This window comes from Castor canadensis, chromosome 5, assembly GCF_047511655.1.
Source record: "Castor canadensis chromosome 5, mCasCan1.hap1v2, whole genome shotgun sequence".
Classification (NCBI taxonomy): Eukaryota; Metazoa; Chordata; class Mammalia; order Rodentia; family Castoridae; genus Castor; species Castor canadensis.
The window spans coordinates 97,989,564-98,012,724 of NC_133390.1; the positions used below are offsets into that span (position 1 = coordinate 97,989,564).

The following is a 23,161-nucleotide window of genomic DNA, read 5'->3' on the forward strand; positions in this document are numbered from 1 at the left end:
CTCAGCTTCCTGAAGTAGAAAGACAGGCTTACAGAGTGAACAGACATGAAAGTGTGAGCAGTGCTATGGGGAAGGGGTACCTTGTACCCTGGATTTTAATGATTTCTCTTAAAGGCCCAAAATTTTACTGTAAGCATGCATATTTTCCCTGCAAGAACAATTTCCCTACATACCCAATTGTGAGAATTAAAATTCTACAAGAAATGTCCTGGTGTCGAGAGATAGTTGACACCATCAATGGTAAGAGCCAGTACCACAGAAGCCAGGACACTAGAGAGGTTAGGTGTAGGGCTGTGGGCATAGGAGGCCAGGCCAGGGTTCTTCCAGTGCAGGCTCCAGCACACATCACCTGTGAAATCTAGTGTGTGGTCAGCCTCTCTGCACCTCTCATACCTTACTCGTGTGTAAAAAGAGGGCAGTGGTTATGTCTACCTCATGGTCAACTCAGCTATTTCCCAACAAGTAAGGTATTTGGAGAAGTTCTTGTTTTACAGAGTAACTATATGCTCTCAAGTCAAAGTTAGGGATTTTAAAGGAGGAAGGACATAATAGTACATAATACTAGAAGAGAAGTGCTTACAAAATATATTGCTGATCAATAAACATTCATTAAGTATAGTTACTGTTAGTATCATCACATGATTCTTAGCAGTTCCAAGTAAACCATTTAACTTGTTGCCAGGAACCCTGGTTCAGCACAATGCATTGAACTACATGGACGATTCTGGAGAGCTCCTAAAAGCATGCTATAGATAATGATGATGGACTCTGTAGTCCAGTTCTTGGGCTCAGAACTTTTTCCCCTTCAACTGACTGAGGTGCTAGTGAATCTGCTTTACTTTTAATAATGCTGTTCCATTGTTGGTTTGTGCCTAGATCCCACAGCTGGTAGCTGTAAAATCCCAGGGACCTGCCTTGACTGCCTCCCAGTCAGTGCATGAACAGCCCACAAAGGGCCTGTCTGGGTTTCAGGAGGCTCTGAACGTGACCTCTCACCGCGTCGAGATGCCACGCCAGAACTCGGATCCCACCTCCGAAAACCCTCCTCTCCCCACTCGCATTGAGAAGTTTGACAGAAGCTCTTGGTTACGACAGGAAGAAGACATTCCACCAAAGGTAGTATTACTGGTGTGCTTTTATCGCCACCACCACCATCATCATCATTGTTATTATTTGTTACCCTCCCTATTCTGGACCTTTCAAAGGAATGAAGAATATGGTAATGCCACACATCTACTCTTTTCACATTTGTCTTTGTCCCTCCTCCTTCCCAAGCTTAAGCTTGGGTTATCATTTATCATTTCTGATCTTTGTTTCCCCAAAGGAACTGAGTTTGAATGATTGGGAAGTATATATCTTGCCTCCAGAATTAGAACCTTAAGCATTCAGACTATTTTACTATTCATTAAAAAAAATAGAATAATGGATATTTTTTTGAAAATAAATCTACACCTGGACAAATTGAAAACTCCCAGATGAAAAGTAGAAAGTTCATTTATTCTTAAATTTAACAATATAAAATGAAACTAGATTTCAGGGGTTCAGAAGATAGTATATTGCCCTTAGGACATTTTAATTGGCTTTACTTAAGGACCACTCCTTCTAAGCTAAGTCATAAATCACTTTCAGCCTAAATTAATTACTGATGATTAAACTTTAGGGTAAAATGACCAGCCTACCTACTGCACAGAATAGTTCTGAGTTCAAGTCCTCTTTTGTCTTAAACTAAGTCTTTACTGTTTAAGAAATCTTCTAAAATATAGCCAAACATCTGGCTATAAGCAACCTGGATGTCTGCAAAATACTGAAGAATTTTTTAATTAGATTCTTTTATATTAAGGAATTCCCTTAATATAGGGAATTCAGCATAGGAAGCTGGGACATGATTTCCAGGAAACAATGCTATTATTAATTCCAGAAAAAAGTAATATTTTAATGACTTAAAAATGCTCTTCATTTTCCTCTCAAAGGGGTGTTAGAGTCAGATTTCTATTATTTTGATGATGAAAACAGCTGATAATAAATTGCTTTTTTGTTAGTGTCCCTCTGTGCAAGCAGAACTGCCATCAACACAGGTTATTAAGAGCAGAGTTCAATGGGAAAAATAAGATATGCGTAAGAGCTGTTGTTCTACCTCTGAAAACATACAGAAATGCATAAGTAAAGCAGGGAAGAAACTTTAAGACAGTTTAAGGTTCAGGTTTTAATAATTCATTGGGCTCTTTCTTCTCTACAAATATTTATGTTTACAAAAAAAGAAGAAAAATAGCAGTAGTAATATTTAGTTTGAACAGGTGGTGGTAGCACCAGTTTGGTGCTATTTCACCTCCTGCATCATCTTTAAAATGAATTATAATAAAATTAATTTTTCAAAACAGATAAAGGATGGCACCTTACATTGAAGTAATTTTCTGTACTAGGATTCATAGTGTGATTCTTTTAAGTAATGGACTCTTTGGTACACATATCTGATTTCATAAGAAAGTGTCTATATGCTTCATAAAAGATATTCTACCTTGGGCTTTTCCAGATAAGCTAATAATACATCTTCCTACTATACCTCAAACTCTTACTGGTATTCACACAGGCTTTTTGAAAACATTTCTAATATTTTCGGTATCAATCTTGTTTTATATTACATTGACTAATCTTCCAAAACACGTTATTTTTAGTTGGGGGTTTTAATTAGTAATTGCAAGTTAGTCAGTAAATGCAAACATCTAGATGCTTCCATACTAGACTACTAGTAGATTATCTAAGTTCACCAACATTTGACTCATTTGTCCCAAGTTCTAGCCTGATATCCCAATTTCTCAGCAGATTTCATAATCTATTTATTAACTGTGATGTGAGCTAAGAATGAAATTTAGCTTTCACTGGGTGGTTCTTATCTGCTACAGATTCCAAAGAGGTTATGGGACCCCAAAGAAGTTCCTGATGTCTACCAATCTTGCCTCACCCCTGCAAGAGAAGTTATAACTTCAATAAGCCATAACTGTCAGCTTAATCTGTCTTTATTTTTTCAGATCCCAATGGCCCTCCCTAGCGGTTGCTGGATGTGCCTCATTGACATCGCCTTTTGCCAGTACACTCTCAGTGAATTTTGTTTTGGGCGTTTAATATTTCTCTGAAGAATGAAAGATTGGTCTTTCATTTATCTCATAGTTTCTGTAACTTCTGGCAAACGTTGGCAAATGAATAGGCTCTTCAGGTAGTAGCTGAAGGGAATACAGAAGCTGTTTTATGGAAAATATTTCTCAATTCTGTTTTCTTTCCAGGTGCCTCAAAGAACAACTTCTATATCCCCAGCATTAGCCAGAAAGAGTTCTCCTGGTAACGGTAGTGCTTTGGGACCCAGACTAGGATCTCAACCCATCAGAGCAAGGTAAGGGGAGGAAAGTGGCCAAGGGGAAAAAAGGAGTTGCCCTCATCATCATTATTGCTTTCCTAAGAAAAGTCTGTTCTTTTGTCACATCAGAAGCATGTTGACTTGCCACCTGTACTGTCACCTTTGGTGGGGCAGAATACATGCCTCCTATGACTTCAGTCACTTTTAGAAGTCAGTGTTGAGTGGAGGGCTTATGAATGAATGAGTTAATGATAAATGAACATGACAACCCAGAAGCCAATTGAGTGAACCTCTTAACTGACCGTTCCTAAAATTTGCAAAACTTACAAATATGAATCTGGTTGCAATACCCCAAACCATGACTTCAGCCACCATTTTATAGAGTCAGTAAAACAAAATGGGCTTTGGGGAGGTGATTTTTAGCATTAGGTCATGAAATGTGCCCTGGCCACCACTGAGACATTAAAAAGCAACTGCCAAGGAGATAGTGGCAGAGCGTCTCTTGCTTACAATTACAGAAGAACCAACTCCAATGAGGAAATTTTCTCTGTGGCATTTTGGAAATCTCTGAAATACATCTCTGCTTCCATGGCTGTTCACTGTTCTCCCAGAATTTTCCATCAACAATGCATGTACAGTCAGGAAGTTGTATGCACTCCCACCGATTAGTACAGAGGTCTCAAGAGAAGCTGGAAAGTAAACAGCATTCTTACAGTATCTGAGCAGATTTTGTGTGGTAACAGATGGTGCTGTCGTTCATCAAGCGTCCCTCAGATTTTTCATGATGAATACATCCCTTTTAGGAGCCAATGAAATAGCAAGTGACCTCTGCTGAAGCTATTAAAAAAAAGATGAACTTGAGCAGGCTGTTTTCTTCTCCTTCACTGTGTTCACAAGAGAAAGACCCTCCTTTGTGTGGGGGTAGTGGAGAGAGAAAGAGAGAGAGAGACTAGAAAATGAAGCTTGTGGTCATTTGTACTTATCTTTCAAATATGGAGTGTTTTTTACTTTCATGCTTTAATTATCCTCTTCACATAAAAAGCCTTAGGAAGGGGTCAGTCCATAAATAAACTGGAACTATAATAAGAACAAGAATCCCTTTAGGTCAAAGATACTGCCCATTCTGAGTGGAATTACCAACTGCAGGAGGCTCTGAATGAGCCATTTTTTTTCCAGTGACTCATCAGGCTCACACCAAGCTGGTGTTGCTAAGCAGCACTGAGGAAGACCGGAAGTCACTGTGACCAGGGAGCCATGGGAAGACTAGCACAGGATTGCCAGCTGAACTTTATCAATCCCCCTCCTCCAATTACCAGCACTTCTTGTTCTTTTGATCCCTGCCCTCAGGGCTCTGTGCATTAGATCAGTTGCTTAAAATTGTAGTTGCTTAGATCAAGTATTATCCCAACTTTAAGTATTTTTTCTTCTGTCAACAAAAAAGAAAGAATGCTCATTATATAGCCAAAGAAAGAACTGCTTTTTATTACCTCTGAAGTGCTATTTTAATGACATTAGGGCCTAAGATAATGGGTATTCAGTGATCATGGCTTATAAATTATGAACTTCACCCTTAGAACCACTTAATAGTGTATTTTGTCCAAAGAATGCAGACTTTGTGAGAGGCAGCTAACATTTTTCTATTTACAGAGGTAGAGAGGAAGTGAGCTAAGAGGTAATGATTATTTACCTATAATGAAAGTCAGAAAGATTAGGGGTAGAGAATCCCATGTCTAGATGTGGGACAATCCTACAGCACACCCTGGTTTCTTACTGGCATGTATCTCCATGTGACCGCATTTGAAATGGGAATCAGACTTCATAGTTCCAGATTGGTTTGCATTTTTATAAGCTTCAAGATTTGATTTACTGGATAGAGACAGCTTTCATTGGCCTTTATTGGGGAATAAATCACCCCAAAACCTAGTGGCCTGAAACAGTAATAGTGTGTTACTTTTCATGATTTTGTGGGCTGGCTAAGAAGTTCCCTACTGGTCTCAGTTGCACTGAGCTGATGGGTGGACTGTACCTCTACCTCTTCAAGGTCTTTCATTCCTGGGCTTCTTTATCCTTTGGCCCTTTCAGAAATCCATTTCAAGAGAAAGAAGCATCAATGCACAGCACTTTTGAACCTTCTACTTACATCATCTTTGTTGATGTCACACTGGCTATGGGACTTCCATGGCCAACCCGTGTTGTGGAAAGGAGCTACAGAGGAATGTGGACACTAGGCGATACAATTAGCTGGGGCCATCACCGTAGCACACACAGCCTCTCCTACGTCCTCATAATTCTTTTTTGTGCCATTTGTCAGACAATCACTCATCCACAAAGCTATTAAAAAGAGGTTGCTTTTAAATAATTTGTTCTTTACAATAACTTCTAAGCTACTTGGCCAATATTCCTTTTTTTCTTCCCATCCTTTTCTTTGAAGTGATTCTCAAGGCTAGAACTAGCAAAGTTAAAATTGATTCCACAGCTAATAAAGAACAGATTTAGGATGTTGTATATTATTTTTAATTCGTTTACTAAATTCAGCTAATATATGTTAAGGACGTGCTGTGTGGGGGGCTGTATGTGGCCTTAGGATCCTGTAACTCCAACCAAGACTGCCTGGCTCCAGGACCCATAGTTCAAATTACACCTGCTATTCGCTATTCATTGTGGAGCAGATGTCACTGGAGCAAAAGTTATATTTCTCACATCAATTTCTTATTTTGTTTTGGGGCAAATTTGTAAATTAACTGAAAGAAAGCAGAAGCAAAACCTGGTATTTCATGCCTATAATCCCAGCTACTAGGTACATAGGCATGTTGCAGTCTGAGACTGGCCCAGGCAAAAGCGGTAGATTGATCATGTCTAAAAAATAAACTAAGAGCAAAAGGACTGGGGCATTGCTCAAGTGGCTTGCCTAGCAAGATCAAGGCCCTATGTTCAATCAGTGGCAAACTTAGGAGCCCCAAGTATAAGATAGTTCTGTTTCAATAGAGAAGAATCCTGGCTCCCAAGTACCGCATGGAGACTCCCTGTGTACCTTATGATGTGTGTGAGAAACAAGCCATTGCACTCAGAGGATCCTAATGGTTAAGAAGCTCAGACTTAGCTGCCTGCATTTAGTACTCATGAATCCTAGTTACTAGGTACAAGATGTTTTATAGTAATTGCAGAATGTGTGACATTTTTTGATAACTTGAAAAAAAATATTTTAAATCTAATAACCTATTTAGTACCTCTAAATGGAAGAATCTCGAATTACAGTAGGCAGTGTGCATGCATGTACCTGTAAGAGCAGTACAGTTTATCATGAACGCAGCTGGCATTGCTGCCTCATTTTCCCAAGGAGAAGGGTCCCTTCTTTGACAAAGCACTATTTTGCCTGGTTCTTTCTCACCCTGTGGTTTGTGAGCCTGTTAACCGTATCTCCTAATCTTCAGGTTTCTGATCTTTGTCCTGTGATACTGCCTTTTAAAGGTTATGGTCCTATGGGACCTACTTACATCTCAAATGCCCGCTCATTCCAACTGTCACTGGTGTCATCATGTACTTTCAACAGTTCCTTAATAGTACCATGACCCCGTGCATCTCTCCCTGCCCTTCTTTCTCATGTCTGCAGTTGGGCATTGCTCAAGCCTCAAGGTCAGAAGGCAGTTCTCATCTGCTCTTGGACTCCCAAATGCCTTGTCTTACCAGGGTGACCAGTTAAGTCTAAATTGAGATTTGATTTAATAATTTAAAAATATTGCTTTAAACAATAACAGATACTTTAATATTTAACTTTGATTCATGTGCTCTTTTAAAGCAAATTAAAATTTAATCAAACAAGTACATTCAGAATATGAAAAGATTTAAATTAAGCCAGAAACACCCAGTCAAAACCCAAAGACTAAATGCTTATTTTCAAAAAGTAATTCTCTGTCCTGTCCCAAACCTGTCTTCTTATGACTTGTTTGTTCTCACTGGCTGTGTCATCAAAGAACAAAGTAAAGGGAATTTTGGCAGTCAGCCAGTTAATTAAAGACTTGGCCCAAGTACTTGGGCACGAAATCACTTTGTAATCCTCATTTTCTATTTTGACTTCTTATATGATTCAAGTGGATGGAATAATTGCCACATTTTTACTTTACTTTTTATTTTAGAGACCAAGCAGCATTGTCTAAAAGATGGCCACTGTCTTAATTAAAACATAGCATTTAAAGAAACCTATTTGGATGTTTTCAAGATTTCACATGTTTGGATCTGAGTAGGCTCAATTGATATGTGAACAAGGGAAATCTGTGATTTAATGGAATTCTGAAATTGAACCTTTAAGAGCATTTATCTCATGCCCCTCCACCCCCATGGCCAGGGCATACACATATAATAAAGAAGAGAAAAAGTGTAATCAGTGTGACATTTTCTCAAATTACTCATGTTTTACTGAAAAGAAATAATAAGGTAGAAAAGACATAAAATTTTCCTTATTTCTCTGTGTGGTTACATAGAAACTAAGCACTTCTTTTAGTCTTCAGTAGCAAAAATAGCAACCTATTAAGATCAGCACCCAGGCTGGTTTGTTCCAGTGGGGAGACCTTGTGCTAATGAGGCCCAGGTCAGGGACCTAATGCCTATGGGATCTAATTAGCGTCACATAGGAAGAGGCTTCAAGATCCATCAGATGCATGCTCATCCCAGCTAGTTTTGTACATGCACATACTCCTTTTTTATGCCAGGACAGCTCAGATGCAAGGCCTTATCACCTAACATGGCAGCCGCCTCCTAAATGGTCCACCAGCCTCACCCGTGGCCAGGCATGCATAAGCCTACAAGAAGAGACACAGACCCTGCCAGGTTTTAAAGGCTGGTGCTGAACAACCTGACATTATCTCCTGACGTTTCCTAATACAGACTTGGTATTGTGACCTGTTGGTGTCTTCTCTACATTTATGTGCAACAGGAAAATCCCAGCTCTTGTCTTTGCTTAGGCTGTGTCTAGCTTTCCTGCCACTGTTCCAAGGCCCAGTCAAGTCTTCTATCCTTCATAACACCACCCCTGGTCCCTCCAGCCTGTGTGAATTGTTCCCTAAACAATTTAAAAGAGATTTACAATCTCTTTTACATTCAGAGTTTCCCCAAATACCAGTTGTCTCTACTACATATGTCATTGTCACTATTATGTTGTGACTTGACTGTAGTCTTTGTAGCCTGTGAATCTCCAGCCCTCATCCTGATCCAGTGAGGCTCACAAAATCAGTGCTTATAAACAATTAAAGGAATGCTACTTAAAGCAAGTAGCTGGATTCTGCTACCATACATACCCAGCGAAAAATTTTGGGGCTATCTACCACCAGATGCCCTTCTCTCAAAAGATTTTTTTTTAATACAAAGAATATTACATTACCATTTCACAAAATGAGATCAGCATTAAGAAACCTTAATATGCCCATCATTCTTAATCTATAATATAGTTGATTAGCAATAAATTTTTACAGCAAAATATTTTTGGAATTTATTAATTATGCATAACAATTCCCTGATCAATACTGCTTAAGAAAAGAGGACAGTGGGGAAGAAGTCTTTATTTAAGAATTCTTTTTATAAAAAAAATAACAAATTTATAATGTAAAAATTTAAGAAATGTAATTTTTTTATTTTAGGCATTTTCTAATCTGAGGGGTATTTCATTTTGAACCCAAATCTATTTCAAATCATTAGATGCAAACATTTTTCTCAAAAATAGTTACTACTCAACAACTTCTGGTTTTCTTGAAGCCCAGTCACTCTATAGTTGGCTTTACTGTTGACTTAGCAATATCCTTATCATAAAAACTTCAAGGATAAATATTGTCAAAAGTTCTACATATATATTATCAAAATTAATAAATGCTTTGGACATAGTTATTTTTATATATGTTTGCCACAGACATCATCAGGGTCACCAGCATCTTTTACTCAATCCTGTTGTTGGCAGACACATTCCCGCAAAGTATCTTCTTACAAGCATGGCCATTTTATGTCTCAAGAAAGGGAATCATACCATTTTCAAATTTATATGTAAAACATCTAACATCCAACACAGTGCAGACTGCCTGGTACACACTTGGCACTCTTAAACCTGTAAGCAAAAATTGCATTTTAATATTATGTTCCACTGCCTTAGAATCATAGCACTTTGGTGACTATTCACAAAGATGTAACATTCTGTTTGGTGAACTGAAGATGTTGGAAATGTAGAGAGAGTTGATGATAGATCAGTTTTCCCCCTCAGCAACTGGATGGCAATAGATTGAAGATTTGAGTTTCATTTCTCACTGAATTCCCCTACCCAGCATTGTGTAAGCCTAATTGACAAGAGATCTGTAAGTTATAAATTAAAAAGGAAGAGCTTTGTAGAAACATTGAGAATGCTGCTTTTTGTTTGTTAACAAATTCGTTGCAATCTCAGCAACTGCCTCCCACCACCAATGCTAGATGGTGGCCTACAGAGACAATGATGGCCTATGGAGCCCTGCTTCCTGTTCCCATACCATCCCATGCTTCCCTGCAGCAAAGCAAGGATAAAATGGGCTGTGTGTCTCACAGAGGGCATGGCTGTCTTGTCATTACCATATCTCAAATGCCTGACCCAGTACTTGGTATTAGATCACAGAGTGAGTAAATAAATACTGCTATTTTGAGGGCAGTAAAGATATGAAGATGAATAATACAGCAAAAATCTTCTAAAGAGTCAGAACTACTATCCTTCCAGCAAACTAATTTTTCCTGACTTAGCATTTAAAAGTTATTTTTTAAAAAAACTTTTTGCTAATAGCCCAAGCATATAAAAAAAATTCTATAAGAAAATTACTAAAAAATACAAAAACACCAGTAGCTATATGAGCAAAGGACTTGATTGAGCAATTCACAGAAGAGGATTTATAAATGACTAACAAACATGAATAAAAATTATTCTAAGCCAGATGTGGAAGTACACAGCATAATAATGGGAGTTCAAGGCCAGCTTGCACTACATAGAGAGATCCTCTCTCAAACAAACAAATAAAAATGCTTTGAAAACTATCTATTAGGTTCCTTCCCCCTTTTAAAATCTGTTTGGATTTTGGATATGGATGCAAAATTAGATCAGATGTGAAGTTGGTGAGGTCTTGAGTGTTTAAACAATGTGCTCTGCTGTCCACACAGCAACCCTGATCTCCGGAGAACTGAGCCCATCTTAGAGAGCCCTTTGCAGAGGACCAGCAGTGGCAGCTCCTCCAGCTCCAGCACCCCCAGCTCCCAGCCCAGTTCCCAAGGAGGCTCCCAGCCTGGGTCACAAGCAGGATCCAGTGAAAGAACCAGGGTTCGAGGTAACACATTCTTTTATCCTTCCCTGGACATTTTGTCTGGGGAGGAAAGCTGGAATAGGGAAAAGGGGTTGATTCTGGTCCCAGTGTGGCCACCACTGAAAAGCCCTTGAGTACTCTCAGCCTCAGTTGCCTGAAGGGACTGGGCCACCATCTCTAATTATGTGTGTGACATCAGAGTGTGTACAAAATCCTCTCTAATCTAAGGAGATCACTATATAGTGGTCTTATTTGAAAATATACTTACCAGTCACCAAAATGATTTCCTGTTCTTAGAATTTCACGTACTCTCAAATGTCCTGTTAGCATTGTGCCAATAATCCCTTTTAGTATTCCAAACATACTTCCTAATTCTAGGTATTTCTCAAAGTGAAATTCTATAAAGAGTATTGTAGAATAAATACACTCAAGGGAAGAAATAAAATCATTGACTTAAAAATATTTGACTCTTCAGGGTATTCCTATTAGATAGATAAAAATCAGCCTCTCCAAGCATTTAATTCAAATCATTCATCATTGTTTAGTTGTCCCTGGTGAGGAAACCCATGAAAACATTAGTACTATACAGGTAACTATGCATAGCAATGCATTGTTTCTAGCTAATCAAAATTCACTTTTTTACTTCCAAGTGATAAAGACCAGTACTTTTTGAAATGCAGTTTAATACATATTAATACACTTATAAATTGCTCTGTCTGATGAAAATCACCTGTACTCTTTTCTTTCTTAGCCCTTTCAGTAGACCCAACCATAATTTACCTCCTAACATTCCTTTTTAGGTTTCAAATAAGTAAAAATATCGTGTATCCATTTTGAAAAGCTTGCCACCTGACACACATGTATTGTGGGACATGGACTAGCCCATGGCTGCCCCGTATATATTTTTCTGACATCTGTGGCATACCCTAGAGTCACATTGTCTTTGTGGCTGGGATCCAAACACAAATCTTCTTAACTTAGAAAACTATCATTTCCTTACCCTTTTTTCTATTCACAAGCAACTTCATATCCTTGTTAGAGCAAATATTAAGGAGAACCAAAATTATACCTATCATTCTCTGGCCTACCTCAGGATTAATTCTTATATTCTTTCCTTCAGCCCCCTAATTCTTCTGGGTGAAAACTGCTCTTGTGTCCCTGGTATATTTCTACTTAGGAAAGACCACTTTAAAACAAAAATCTCTCCTACCCTAGTCTACTTCACTTCTACCTCTGAGTGCATAAACTAGATAGATCTATTCACCCTGTAGCTGCAGGGAGCCTCCCCAGCCCTTGGCCAGCACCTCTACTCTAGAACTTTTCCCCCTATCGTTAACATCCATCCTTTCTTCCTTAAAAGGCCCAGGCCACTCCCTACTCCATTTAAGAAACTTTCCACCAAATAAAATAAAATTTCTCTTTCTTTTCCACAAATTTCTATCAGAGTAACCTATTCTGCGGAGTAGGTGGTAAAAGAAGAACAAAGTCTGGAACCTTAATATAGAAGCTGGTTTCAATTGAGAACAGGGCTTTCAGAAGACAAAAGCAATCCCAATTGGGTTCATAATTTCAGGATCACCTCATGCCAATGGTGTCATCTCTCCGAATCTGCATTTAACTATAAAATGGCAAAATAATGCTGCAGCATCATTTGGAGCAAAATTAATTGAGATAATTGACAAATAAAGCACTGTGCCTGATACACAAAAATTGCTCAGTAAATGGAGGTGACGGTTGCTTTCCACAACTTTTCTTCTTATACTGGCGACTTCTAGGTTACAGCCCTCAATGTATCTGCCTGTTTCTGGTTCCTGAACATTTATTATTTTTCTATGAATATGCTTATAGATTTGCCTATAAGAGAATGACATGTACACTGGGTCATCCTGGAGGAATGGCTCTTCACAAGTGACTCACCGACAACATGGATCAGTGCTTTTTGATAGTCATACCAAGTCTTTTTTGGCCTTCTGTTTTTCCTCTAGCCAACAGTAAGTCAGAAGGATCACCTGTGCTCCCCCATGAGCCTTCCAAGGTGAAACCAGAAGAGTCCAGAGACATTACCCGGCCCAGTCGACCAGCTGTGAGTGCTTTTCTCTCTCAGAGTTTTTAACTCTTTTAATTTTACCAGACAACCCCCAGTAGTTAGGGATATACACATGATTGTGAACAAAGTTGTTGATCTTAATAAGAAGAATGGGTGCTAGATGCATCCAGAAGGAAATTATTTCTGATTAGGAAAAATCTGGTCTTGGGTTGCTTCCTCTGCCTTTGGTTATTTTGCTCATCATCAGTGCTCCTTTAGAGAATAAAACAGGAAGAGAAATAATTCATAGTTCATAATTTCTGCTCAGCAACTCTGGCAAAAAGAAGTTAAACCTAGTGCTTAAGGACATGAGCATTTCCTGTGGATTTCTTTTATGTATTCTGCACTTTCCCCATATTATTTCCCATATGCATTAACAATATAGTTTTTCTGCTACTTTTCATGCCTTTATGAACTGTCTTTTTTGAACTGATACTTGATAAATATGGTGTGATGGAGCATGACAACTTGAAATCCAGAGCTATTGCTGTAACAATGATGGACCCCAAGTAGCCTTAAAGAAAGAAATGAGTATGAAATTTGAAAGTGGAAGATTAATTTGGAATGAGTTATTATCTACTTAATTTCAGTTTTCTGAGAATCTTTCCTATGAAATGAAAGTAAGCCTTTTTGGTGTTCTCTGATTTGTGCACTTAAAGTCAGGAGGTACACTGAGCCACAGCAAAGAGAATTTGCATTTGATATCTTTGCTCTTTTGTCTTTATCAGTTTTGTACTAACGATTCCAATTTTGTTTCTAACGATTCCAATTTTGTTTCTAACCTGCTTCCTTTCTTCTGGCTTTTCCCCTTCTGTGGATTCTTCTGGATTGGGTTCTTCTTATCTCAGAGCTATAAGAAAGCGATAGATGAGGTTAGTATTACCTTTTCTTGGTCATGCTTTTACAAGATGTAAATATTAAACTGATTTCCCAGTGTTGACATTCAGAAAGGCGGCCAGTGGGATCACAGGTATAAAGCCCACTTGTGTGTAGTCATCTGCTGGGGAGAGAGCCCCTTCATGGAGACCAGCCTGAGACTCTCAGACCTACCCATGAAAGGCTTCCTGCTAAGCAAAAATGTCACTTTCCAATGCTCCAGCCTGGCTACCTCTTTACTGACAGCAGAGTTTCTCCTTTCAGTACTTTCTAATAGCAAACCTGCGCTGGTGAGCCTTGCTAGGAGATGGCTGTCAGTGGTTTTACTAATAGAAAAGAGACATCATTCTAGCACACTCCAAATTTATAGTGTGTGATTTGTGAACAAGGAGTTACTGGGCATTGTTAGATTAATTTTGTGGGACATTAATTACAGTAGCAGCAACAGCATCAACTTTAGTTAATGAATCCTGGTATTAAGTAACTTCATTTCCTTATCTGTGGAGACATTTTTCCATTAGAAATACATATGGGTTTGTCAATTTTAGGTAACTTGCTAAGAAGGATGACAGCCTTACTGCTTTTGTTAGACCTGCACGAATAGAGCATGGTGGAATTGTTTTTAAGAGCCAGGCCTTGCAAAAAGTCTTAAATGTGTGGAACCCAAAGACTTACCATTATAGCAATAAGACTGTATCTCTGCTGAGCAAGATTTTTGTGAAGTTACATGGAAAAAGCACTGGCTTGGGGGACCAACAAGCAGCACTTAAATCATGGCTCCCCCAATAAAGAGCTGGCTATATGAGTCTCATAATCTCTCTGTGCCAGAGGTTCCTCATTTGTAAAATGGAAATTAAAATACCTGCCCCGCCTCACTTACAAGATGGTTTAGGACCACTCAGGTGATACGGGCAAAAGCAGTTCATGAAGCAGAAAGTGCTGTGGAAAGCCAAGGTGATTGTTAAGGTTTGGGCCAGAGGCATAGAGCTGTTTTTGCAGGTGGGAAAAGCATGTTCCTATGCATCTGGTCTTCACCAAGTAACTGCATTTTTTTCAGAGTTATGACCACCTTACCATTCAAACCGTTTAGAAAGTTATTATCCTAGTTCAAGTATTGCCATTAATAAAGGAACGAGACCGCATGTCTACAGAGAGTGGTTGGTACTCATGGGAAGAGAGCAGGGGAATGTTTATAACTGCTCTGTGCCGTGGCCTTGCTTGTTCCTTTCCCTCACAATAGTGAGGATGGGGGGATTGTCATAACTCTCATCAGCTTTCTCCCAGGACAAGTGAAGAAAGAGAATGAGTTTTTGGTGCAGTGGCTGAGAATAAAATGGTTGTGTGTGTGCACAGCTCAAGGGAAACTGCCTACATCCAGAGATTAGTGTGAAGATGGCTACATGAGGGAAAGGACTCTGGCGAGCTTCATGTGGTTATGCCTGGGTACTTTTAGGCTTTAAACATCATTCTGTTTATTTTAGTGTACTCCACCACACTGGATGGAGATGAGATAGAACAACAGAGGTATACGTAATTGAGGTGATGGAGCTGCATGCCAAAATCTCTGGGGCCATATGTGGCTGGGAAAAACCCTTCAGGTGATCTGACAATCCTTGACTCTCACTGACCTGGACCTCTGAAAACACAGGATGACTTGATCCTTAAGAGACACAAAGTCTGGAGACAGTGTTGGTTGTCACACTTTGGGGTAGGAGGCAGCACTGCTGGTATCTTGGGGATAGAGCAGAGGGATACAGCTAAACATCTTAGAAAACACAAGAGACTCCCATGACAAAGAATTATCTGTCCCCAAATAGCTAAACTTTTCTCCCTTTTCTGTTCCTAGATTTTAATGTGGCTTCCTTCTCAGTGATGTTTTGCCATTTAGATAACAATTACCACAATTGAAATGAAAAGTCTTAAAACTTTTTTTGAAAATTTAGTTTTTATTGCTAATTTAGTTGTTTAGCTTTTCATAAGAATCAGCCCTTTAATTTGGCATTATTTTCTCATGAAATATGAGATCTCATAACAATCTGATTATTTAATACAGCACTTACAAATAAATACTTTTTTCTTGGTCACAATTAAATATGTGACATGAAAATTAAATGTATAAGCAAACACTGGCTTTACCACTATACTTTCATTAGTATGCAGTAAACTGAAAAACTCTAGATCACATCCATGGATGGAATGGAACTTGAGCAATAACTGGTGGTCTAAACCTTCTCTCTCAGATAAGGATACTGAAGTTAGTAACTTGCTCAGTGCATATCTTTAGATTTTCTAAAGAGGAAATAAATTATTTTAACACATAAAGAAAAGATCTGCTTAAAACTCTTTAACAATATAATGGTTCAAGAAATTGAACTAAAATTTGAATAAACTATATTATTTCCAGAGATCTAAAAGAGCACCTTTGTAAGCAAGATGTGCATAACTATCAGATTAAATAAGCTCTTTAGATTAAAAATTATATCAATCTGAATCTAAAAAGTATTCCATCAAAGAAATCTTTCGATACAAGCCTCTTAATGTATCTCTGTAGAGATAAATTTATCTCTTACTTACACTATAGTCAAAACAATCTTATCATTTTACCATATTTCATTTTTAGTTATACGTTCTCAAGTATTTTTATGCTAAAAAGTCCCTTTTTGAGACTTTTTAGCTTCAGGCTTGAGACAGCCAAGCAATAAATTACTACAAAGACTCATTATGTGGAGAAAATTGGAATTGTCAGAGAATAAAATTATGAGAATGGATCTGAACCCCATGGTATCATATTTAGATTATGTCTGTTTTCTCTAACTTTGCCATTGTAAATTTTTTCAGAGTGGATAGCAAAGAAACAAAACTTCAGCTAAACATGTAGCCTGTTGGCAAGGGAAGATTAATTTTCTTTTACCGGGGTATTAATTTTGGGTTACTCATTATTGTTACCTTGGGATTTTCATATATGTCTCACTCGCCAAGCTGTTACCAATTAAGCTTAAAAGGAATTTTCAATTATTTCTAATGTTTCGGGAAAGAACTTTTTAATAACATAGCAACAAAAATTATGATTAAAAGCAAAATTATAAAGCAGATCAGAACTTTTAAAGTGTTTCTAAATATAGTGTTTAGGAAAATAGGTCATTTTACTGAGTAAAACTATCTTTAAATCTATGGGATATGAACCAGCTAAATATTTCTAAGTAATTTTGATTTTTTTTAAATCTCTTGTCTTGTTTTGAAATGTCAGAGATAAGGAAAACCATGTCCAGGGGGAAAATGTAGCACTATTTTAAGTAAGTCTTAGCTGATAGTACTATATTTACTCAGGATAATTGACAATAGAGATAAATTCTTTTAAACCATATTCTCTCTTTAAATCATAAAATGTAGCTTTTAATGACAAGTAACATTTTCTGTGTTAGTTATATTCTTTGATGAGACTTAACCTGGTCTTAACATATAAAAGTCAAAATACAAAATAAATTTGTCTAATTTAATATTTTACTGATTTGGAAGATTAAAATGCCCTTTTCCCTTCATAGTTTTTTTTTTTCATTACAAATATCTAGATTCTATGTTCCCATTGTGCTCAAGTAGAACATATTCTTCACTATCTTTTCATTTAATAAAGATAAGCTTTGGCAATTATCAAGAGGAAAAAAGCAAAACATTAAAATCTGGATATTAGCTTTTCCTATTTTGGCTCATTGCCAAAGAAACCAGAAATAAATTTGCATACTATCCTATGTTTGTGTGGTAGCTTCCCTCTTCTTTAATAGTGTATATTTTATTTAAATACCATTGGGTCTTTTTAATACAATTCTATTTTCACTTTCATTGATGGAATGAATCTATCCCCTGAGACTCAGGCCACACATTGGAGCGAGTATGGACGGAAAAGCCCTAGCAAGTGTGTTTGTGTATATAATGCACACTTTAAATTTTCAGAAACTTCCCTCTTCCAAGGGCTTCCATTCAAGTGACTTCAGGACAAATTTAAAAGTCATATTGTTTCCCTATGAAAATTTTCATGAAATTAAAAAGAAATGACTCATTCACTTAGCACCATGAGCTCCCTAAATTTCAAGAGAAACGCCTGAAGTGTTTTATCCCTTAGTCACCAAAACAGTGGTGCCTGACTTGTAGCTGGCAATATATAAACATGATGGCTTGTTATTGTCTCAAATAAAATTATAATTACAACTTAACTATGCACACTGATCACAGATTTTCTTCTCACCAATTGGGATAAATCATCTAACATCGCTAGGTCACCTAGATTATATCAATCCTACATCAGGGGAATTGGACAAATACATTTCTGGACTGAAATAAAGAGAGAATATGGCCATAAGAAAATTGTAGGATTTAGTATTTTTCAATGAGTTTTTTTCTCCCTAATCCCCTGTCTCTCACTGAATGCTCTGATTCCCACATGGGTCACTAAATAGGGAGAAATGGTAAGACCGATGTCAAATTGCTTTTTCCTCATTTGCATGCTGTGTGCCATGGGCAGTTTAACCCATGCAAATTAGAGCGGCCATGCTTTTGCAGAACTGCTTCCCTCTGCATTGCTCTGCAAGCATGTAAAGTAAAAGATAGTCAGATATGTAGCACACTGCCTGCAATGTGCCTGGTGATCAAGTACCACATCATCACATCCATGAGACTAAGGTTCCATCGTACTCATGGAAAACTGGACAATTAGCTCTTCCTTTTGGTGTTTGTACATTCATTTCAGTGTTCTTCGTCAGGGTTTCTGCCAGGTGACTGGACTTTAAAACCTAAGAAAATAAAACACCTATTATTCTGGAAGAGAACTCCTTTTTTTTTAAGTTCCTCTTCTTTAATTCAGCTTTGTGGCTATAAATTTCAGTAGCACTAGACTTTGGGGTGAACCACCATTTGATGTGTGCCTCTGCTCTCTGGGGAATGATGACACACCAAATGAACCCTGGGAACTGCTCTGTTCTGTGACTGATGCTAGATTTTTTCATGATAGAGATCTAAGAGGGGGAGGCCATCACTGTGGCTTGGGAAGGAGTTCCAAAATACTGGGGGGAAATTTCTAATCCCACATATTTTCCCATTAACTCTGAAGGTGACCAGCTTCACCTTTTCAACACAAAATGAGAACACAATGTTTATATATACGTGTATATGTACAACATGGCATACACATATATGCACATATATAATCAGAACTGGACAGTCTCAGTCTAGCTATTGGTTTTGAACAAAGATTAAATGGATTTCATCTTTCTTTTCTAGCTTCTACACGCTACAAACATCGTTTATCTTAGTTCCATGCAGTAACTGTTTGTCACAGTTCTCTATAGAGCTTTTTTTCTTTTCTTTCCTTCTTTTTTTGTTTTTCTTGTTGCTTAAGCTGGAGCACTGACTTGCTGAAAGATGTAGCTTCGGTCCTCTGTACAATTCATATGCTGAATGAACTTTTCTTTTGTAGGATCTGACGGCATTAGCCAAAGAACTGAGAGAACTCCGAATTGAAGAAACAAACCGCCCACTGAAGAAGGTGACTGATTACTCGTCCTCCAGTGAAGAGTCAGAGAGCAGTGAAGAAGAAGAGGAAGATGGAGAAAGCGAGACCCATGATGGGACAGTGGCTGTCAGCGACATACCCAGACTGATGTAAGAAGACTTTTTTTTTCTTGAGACAGGGTCTCCATATGTTGTCCAGGCTGACCCCAACTCCTAGGCTCGAGTAATTTTCCTGCCTCAGCCTCCTGAGTAGCTGGGACTAAAGACTCAGGGTACCAGCTCTAGATTACTTCCTAAATGTAGACCAGAAGGGGATGAGGCCACCAAACAGAATAACAAGGGGGAAAATGAGCTAAATATATATCATATATGGGTCACTAGCAAGGTAAATAGACTTTGGGGATTTGGGTTCTTGTTAGGACCTTGTTCTATAATTACCTCTCTCCACAGACACCATCACATAGACTGTGCTGCATTTTGGACTGTGTATGCTTTACCTGCCCATTGCCTTTGGATTGACTGTCCTTTTGGTCACTCCTTTCTGCCTCTTTTCATCTTAAGGGTAAACAATATTGGCAACTAGACCACTGGGACATGCCTTTTCCCCTAGAACCAAAAGAGTGAATCAAGGACAATGACATTCAGAAATTAAAATGAATGACAGGACACAATATACTCCATCACCATCACTGCCACCAAAAGTAAGAGGAATGTACAGGCAGCGTTGTGAGGTACCATCCTCACAAAAGAATCATGAGTCAAATACTCAAACTTCCAAATGTTTGACTTAATTATTCCCTGTTATCATTTTCTTCTTCTCCTCCCCTTCCCTCTCTCTCTCTCCTTTTCCCCTCCCCATCCTTCTCCTCTTTCTTCTTTCTTGGCTATACTGGAGTTTGAACTCTGAGCTGCCTACGCAGTGCTCTACCTCTTGAGCCACATCTCCCAGCTCTTTTTGCTCTGGCTATTTTGGAGACAGGAACTTTCTTTTTGCCAAAGCCAGTCTGGATTGAGATCCTCCTATTTTATACTTTCTGCCATAGCTGGAATGATAAGTGCAGGCCACCAACCAAGCTTTTTTCTATTAAGATAGAGTCTCATGGACTTTTTTGGGTTTTTTGCCCTGACTGGCCTGAAACTGTGATCCTTGGGATCATAGCCTCCCAAGTAGCTAGGATTACAGGCATGAGTCATGGGCACCTGGTTTCATCCTCTTCTTAATCTCTTTTACTTGATCCATTTTTCTGTGGTCAGTGTCTTCACCACATACTTTCTGTTAGTCTATTTGCCATCTTCTTTTTTGTATGTTTTTATCTATAGCTACCGCTATAGCTATAGATAGATAACAGGTAGATAGACAGATAGATAAATGATAAAGGCACAGATACATATACCTATATATATATGTACCCCTTAGTAGTTATAGCCTTTACATCTTTTTTTTTTAACATAAGAGATTCACTGCTTTTTCTCATTAGAATAGATCTTCTGGGGATGCTGCCATCTTGTCTTGCTTCCCCAACCACTCCCCAAATAAACACAAGATGTCATTGCACAGGCTTGCCATGACTTTGATAGAACACAGTGCTAACTCTCCAGACTTTACTCTTTATTCACCTCTATTTCTTTAGCTTAGCTATTTGTGTTGATTATCAGACTGTATTCACTCTACATAGAAGAGATGTCAAAAGGCCACAAATTATTATCCTGTTCAACAGGGATTAGAGTGACAGACCTAACCAATCTGCAGGGTTAGCATTGTTACATATTACAATGATTAGCCATTGTTACATACAAGCAAATCCAATTATCATTGATGAATATCCATACTTGTTATTTTACTGTTGATTAGCAGTTATTGACAACCATAAATGTGCTAAAATATGACATTTTGAAACAAATTGTTTTAAATTGCTCTTTTAACAGCAAATAAAATTGTTCTAGAGGCAGAAATCACTAATCCAGAACATTTCTACAAAATATGCTGGCCCTTTCGGTTTTTGTCTTGACTCAGCATTGTTTAATTCTTCTAACAGCTGTTTAGAATTCCCTCTCAGCACTGAGCCCACATCTATCAGAATGACAAGAGATTACAAAATTAAAATTACTGAGATTTCCATTATGTATTAGACACGCTACTGAGGGCTCTGAGACATTTGAGAAGTACATTCTGCCTTCCAGAAAATTTATATTCTAGTTGGACAGAGATAAATTAATACATGGAATATTGGGAGCTAATATAAAAAAGAAAAACCAAAAATAGTTTGTGAGGAAATTTTAAATGGCCTTTGAGTTTTAAACCCCCTATGACATTTTGTGACAGATGTTCAGTTCTCCTTAACATTCCCAAAATAAACCACACTGCACTTTTCTCTGTCGTGTGGCTCGCTCCTGTCCCTTTAGGAATCACCTACTCAAAGCCCAGTCTGCAAAGGTAGAGCCATCCCCTCTTCTATGCTGCCACTGTATCTCATGTATTCCTGAATTTTCATGGAGCGCCTTGAAAGAGGATTATTTATTATATGGGCTTTCTCTCTCTCTGTCTCTCTACATCTGTCTCTGTCTCTGTCTCTTTCTCTCTCTCTCTCTCTTTCTTTCTCTCTCTCTCTCTCTCTCTCTCACTCTCTCTCTGTCTCTCTATCAACCGTAAGTCCCCTGAGGGTGGGGATAGTGTCTTACCCATCTCTCAACTCTGAATACCTTACATGGTGCCTGGAATAGAAATGGTCACCAATGACCATTATACCTGTGTTTAATTACATTGAATTGAAATTGCAAGTCCTCATCCAAAGGAAAGATGTATGTTTAAATTATACACACAAGACAGAAAAGAACAAGAGATAGTACTAGAATGACAGGCAGAGGAAGAGTTGAAGGAAGGCACAAAAGGTTGAGTTTGGTGGAAATGTAGATTTCAGGGCAGTGAAAGAGGGGTTCTGAATTGGGGAAAACAGACAATAATGTACACTTTATCTTGTAGCCATTGGAAACCATTAAAGTGTCTTGAGTTGAGGGTGACATGATCAGTGCTATGTTTGAAGGAGATTATTACTGGTAAAGCAATTCAAAAGATCTATTACAATGATTCAGGTAAGAAATAAGCTGAGGCTTCCACGGAATGCTTACAGTGGAGGCAAGATTTGACATGGTTCTTGAATTTTAAATTTTGGATATGATTCTTAAATTTCAGATAGACTGAAATGATTATCCCCTAAAGAGTACTTAAAATACATACAAGATATACTCAGGAAAAAAGACACAATATATATCTGTGTGTATGTGTTTACTCCAATTTGCTCAATAGTATGATTGTGTTTTTACATGCATATAAAATAGATACAGTCTGCCCGCCAACATGCTAGTTGAATACCTGAGGAATTTTACACCATTAAAAATATATTACAAATAGTTTCTTTTTTAGGAGTAGAGTGTTTGGGAACTAAAGTGCTTTTCATAAACACTCTTACTACCTTAATTTTCTTTTGTTAGGATAAATATTGACATTTTTAGAGCAGAAAAAAAAAATTTTATTGTTATTCATATGTGCATACAATGCTTGGGTCATTTCTCCCCCCTGCCCCCACCCCCTCTCTTACCACCCACTCTGCCCCCTCCATCTCCCCCCCACCCCCTCGATACCCGGCAGAAACTATTTTGCCCTTATTTCTAATTTTGTTGTAGAGAGAGTATAAGCAATAATAGGAAGAAACAAGGGTTTTTGCTGGTTGAGATAAGGATAGCTACACAGGGCATTGTCTCACGTTGATTTCCTGTGTGTGGGTGTTACCTTCTAGGTTAATTCTTTTTGATCTCACCTTTTCTCTAGTTCCTGGTCCCCTTTTCCTATTGGCCTCAGTTGCTTTTAAGGTATCTGCTTTAGTTTCTCTAGAGCAGAAAAATTAAAAGATAGTAGCACATAGTTCACACTCATGACATGTCCACAGAAGAGTTTCTCAGAAGTGGAGCCCCAGTTCATGCCTGTATGGAAAGCCCTTTGTATTATTAATGTACGCTAATTCAAAAAGATAACAAACTATTTTAAAAAAAAGAAAA

The 23,161-nt window shown here is 38.1% G+C and overlaps 1 protein-coding gene across 7 annotated transcripts in view; it reads left to right on the forward strand.

Moving 5' to 3' along the window:
- Nucleotides 1–23,161, forward strand: part of Tnik (TRAF2 and NCK interacting kinase) — a 362,085-nt gene that overhangs the window by 300,383 nt on the left and 38,541 nt on the right. For 5 of the 7 annotated variants that reach the window (XM_074073788.1, XM_074073787.1, XM_074073783.1 and 2 more), the window contains 6 exons: nucleotides 877–1,116; nucleotides 3,279–3,385; nucleotides 10,505–10,668; nucleotides 12,630–12,727; nucleotides 13,579–13,602; nucleotides 19,074–19,258. In XM_074073788.1, coding sequence (XP_073929889.1) covers nucleotides 877–1,116; nucleotides 3,279–3,385; nucleotides 10,505–10,668; nucleotides 12,630–12,727; nucleotides 13,579–13,602; nucleotides 19,074–19,258 — 818 coding nt within the window. The remainder of the gene's footprint in view (nucleotides 1–876; nucleotides 1,117–3,278; nucleotides 3,386–10,504; nucleotides 10,669–12,629; nucleotides 12,728–13,578; nucleotides 13,603–19,073; nucleotides 19,259–23,161) is intronic. The other 2 variants (XM_074073784.1, XM_074073786.1) reach the window with 1 other exon arrangement.